Consider the following 4331-nt stretch of genomic DNA (forward strand, 5'->3'; position numbering starts at 1 on the left):
TAATATAAGAGTTATAAGAGTTATAATTGTTACAAATATAAAAAATGTTATGTTACGATAAATATGGCTATATGAAAATAAATATTTTTCTATATTTATATTACAATAATATTACAATAATATTAGAAGAGATAATGATGAGAATGTTATATATGAGTTATATAAAAGTTATAAATGGTTTATGTCACAAGAAAAATATGATTGAAATATACAAATAAATTTTCATCATCTCCAATTCAAAATAGTGTTGTATAATTTTCTATTCTGATGTCAAAATATATTAACCAGTTGTATACTTCAACTGTAAAGAAAAACTTAGTTAAAAAGAAATATTTTTCCAAATTATGCAGAAAAAAATATTAAAATGTAAAATATGTATCAATTAATGAACGTCGTTCATTTGCATCATTAATGCCATTATTATATTGTACTTCTTGGATTTCCAATTCAATTGCAGCTTCAACATCAAAATCGATTAAAGGATCAAGTTCTCTCATGTTTTGTGTAATATTGTGCAGTACTGCAGTAGCTACTATTATAACTTGTGCAGTTAAAGGATGAAATCTTAAACCAAATGCCAGTGCAGCAAATCTTCGTTTCTTTACTCCAAAATCTCTTTCAATGGGATTTCGTGTTCGTATTTGAGATTCATTATATAATTCTTCAGTTCGATTATGAGTCTGAAGCAGTGATGTCAATAAAAAGTTTAAGCATAACCACTGTCACCAAGTAACAGTGCATTTCCTATTTTGTCATTAATAAATCTTGCACGTACTCTGCTAGCATTAAAAATTGTAGCATCATGGGTTGAATCAGGCCATCATGCTACAATGTCTAAAAATTTTAAAATACTATCACAAATAGCCTACATTTATAATGAATATTCCTTTTCTATTTCTATATACTTCAGCTTCTCTACCTATGAATATAAATATGATGTAAATACTATAAATTTATCAATCATTTTCAATTTAATACCTGGTGATAGTATTTTGACGTGAGTACAATCAATTGCCCCTACGACTCTGGGAAAATGAACAATGTTGTAAAACTTTTTTTTTATTTGCCTTAGATTCTGATCTATATTTGGAAAGTTAATAAATGGTGGACGTAAAGACGTTATTAATTCTGTAATCTTTTTTATAATCCTGCACATTGTGGATTTATGAATGCCATCAAAATCAACAATTGTAACTTGAAAGATTCCAGCATAAAATCTGAAAGTCAGTAATAACTGGTGTAGTGGTGACACAGCATGATTTCTGAAATAAAGATTTATGTTTATTATTAATATATCATATAAAAGCCTTTTTTTCAGGTGAACTTCTTGTATGCAAGAAATTTAGTTAAGAAGAACAATCTGATCAATCATGTAACTTTTTGTAACGGAAATGTGAATTAAAAATAAAAAGTTTAAGAATATAAGAATTGTAATATTTTTTACAATATATAAAATTTTCACGTTTCCTCGTTTTATATAGCATATTATAAATAATCTAAAAACAAGAAATATATTTAATATTTGCCTGTTCTGCTTCTTATTCTCTCTTCAATAAGATTTAAAGTCATGCGAACAGTGCGTTTGTAAAATCGAAATCGTCTTACAAATTCTATGTTATCGTATTCGTTAAATAAGTCTGGACGTGGACGAACTGTATATTGTTTGCGACGCACTATTATATGTATTGCTTCATCAAATAAGTTTTCATTATCATCACCATAAAGAAATATATTTTCGCATAATTCCATTTTCGATACCGCATAATATCCAAAAGATTAATATTCAATGTATATGCGTATCTTTGGATAGCACACTTCTCGCTATGATTTTTAATTTCACTTATCTGTCAGGTAAGTGGCTTACCCAATATCCAAAGTATCGTATTATTTATCTGTCAATAATGGCCATTTTATCAAGGATATAAATTTTACCGAAAAGTGGAACAACACTCTATCTATTAGATAAATTACCAGAGAGTTTAGGTGAAACAACCGGCCCTTAAGCAAGTTTAATTTTAGGATAAAATTTAAACAAAATTAATTGATAAACAGAAACTTTTTTTTAAATTAAGTTAATATTATATATTAATATTATATATATTTGTAAATAAAATAAATTTTAAAATATTTCATGTAAGTTTTATCAATAAACTGTATATTTTTGTTAATAATAATCAACCTCACTAGCATATAAATAAAGATAGTAAATAACAATATAAAAATTATATAATTCTAAACGCAATTTTTTTCTTTGTTTAAGTTTTCAATACTATAACATTAATTCAAAAATTTTCAAATTTTCATTTTCAAAAATTACTTTTTAATTAATTTATCAACATGAAGTTAAGAAACATGTTTAAATAATAATAATAATAATAATAATAATAATAATAATAAACGATGTTTAATTAGATAATGATTATTTCATTATAAAGCAAAAAGAATGAAAAAGCAAGTTTTGTAAAGATTATATAAATACATAATACTTTATACTTATTATCTACCATAATTAAACATTGTTTTTAATAGATTAAATGTTATTATTATTGAACTATTTATAATAATTTTAAAATTAATATTGTTATAATAAATTAATATATTTTTCCTTTCTTTTTTTTTATGAAATATTAAAAATTATAAAATCAGTGTAAAGAAAATGTTACGTCCAGCGGACTCCTACGATTCTTTTTTTTCATGGAAATCTGGAATTCATTAAAATAAAAAGATAGCTGTGAATAACGCACAAGTTAAGCATTATTTAGTCTAGAGAAGACTAAAAATTTTCTTTTCCCACACTAAAAATTAAAACGAAGAATCCAACATCTCTTCGTAAATGTTCCGAGATAAACTAAAAATCGGTGCACGAGTGGCGGGATCAAAAGAATCACCAAGTTTGTGCCCCTCGGACACTGCAGCCAAAATAATAATAAATATATTATTGGAACCATAAGACTGCCAAGATATCTTTTAATAGTCAAGTCACGGACGATTTTCACAAAATCTAAGAAGCGACACGCGAAACTCAGGAGTAGATTCTGATCTCGTGCCGACGCTGCACGTGCACTTTCTTGACGCATTGCACGTTTTCCCATAAATTTTAAGGTCATAAAATTTAGGAGAACACTTTTCCACATTACAGACTTCGGTCAACATCCTTTCCTCCTCCAAGATCTTGACCAATCCAAGAACAAAAAAAAATCCTACTACTAGTTAACGAAACCTATTCCAAATTGGATCCAAATTGGAGTAATTAGGGGCGATTAGTATAAAAACCGCGGTTCTACGGCCTTCAGGATGATTTTTTTTTCTGAGTTTGAGCAAGCTATAGTTGTCGGAATAGTTGAAAAAGGCTTCATCCGATTTTCGAAGCCCTTTTTCATCAGTAGAGTCAGTGCAAAACCACTTTCAACTAAAGGCCAACGACACTGCTTGATGGGAATTTGACGAAGCATTTGACGCCCAACATCCCACAGTTGATGGCATCCTCTCTGACGATCTCTGGGCCACCTTATTCATCGCCAAATAGTAAGTTTTGATTTCGCTGCAATACACCGGTCCCTTAGTCCCTTCTCTTCTTGTGTGATCCCTCTTTAAAGACGACCAAATTTTTAGTGCATTTACGCAGATCTTCCGTCCCTCATCATCGTTATTTAGCGGGAATTAACAATGCGTGCCGACTCACCGCCTGTGTCCGCTCTAGCTCCGCGCAAAATTCTAGAGAACAATCTCCGCTAATTCAGGCATCGCTAATTCGATCCAAGAACAGACTTCAGTCGTTCAGCTTCCAGTCTCGACTTTATCACCGCTATTAGAAATTTCTTATTCCCCTGTTTCTAATTTACCCCCAGACTTCTTCGATAATCTCTTCAGTCAGTCTCCATTCAATCCTCCCCCTGTTTCACATCCGATGTCATTACCTCCGATTTAGGAATTTTCCGTCTCACATATTATCCCCTCAATTCCTTCTGTTCAACCTGACGCTCTTCCGCTGGTCATCTTTCTCTCCTCTTCCATAACGCTCAGTTGTTGGAATACATGTCTTACTTTATTCCTTCTACTAATGATCGAGTAATAGTCAGCATCACAAGATTCACTTGCTTATTTTTAGTCCCCATCCCTCATTTCCACTCCTCGATCCTTTTTCTTTCCAACCATATGAGCTTTCACAGCTTTTTAATTTTCTCCTCCTCCTTCCAAACTCTCCACATTCAAAATAACATCCGTATCACACAATGCTCTTTCCACACACACACACACACACATACACACACACACACACACACACACACACACACACACACACACACACACACACACACACACACAACAAC

General features: G+C 30.7%; 1 protein-coding gene across 1 annotated transcript; it reads right to left on the reverse strand.

The window, feature by feature from the left end:
• Positions 1–359: 359 nt before the first annotated feature.
• LOC105624438 (putative nuclease HARBI1) lies at positions 360–1264 on the reverse strand (the record flags this gene model as incomplete). Its single annotated transcript, XM_012205802.1, is given in 4 exon segments — positions 360–709; positions 712–866; positions 868–919; positions 979–1264. Coding segments are annotated over 4 exon segments (843 nt in total), but the record flags the coding sequence as incomplete, so codon positions are not given.
• Positions 1265–4331: the final 3067 nt, after the last annotated feature.

Source organism: Atta cephalotes (assembly GCF_000143395.1).
Source record: "Atta cephalotes unplaced genomic scaffold scaffold00078, whole genome shotgun sequence".
NCBI classification, from domain to species: Eukaryota; Metazoa; Arthropoda; class Insecta; order Hymenoptera; family Formicidae; genus Atta; species Atta cephalotes.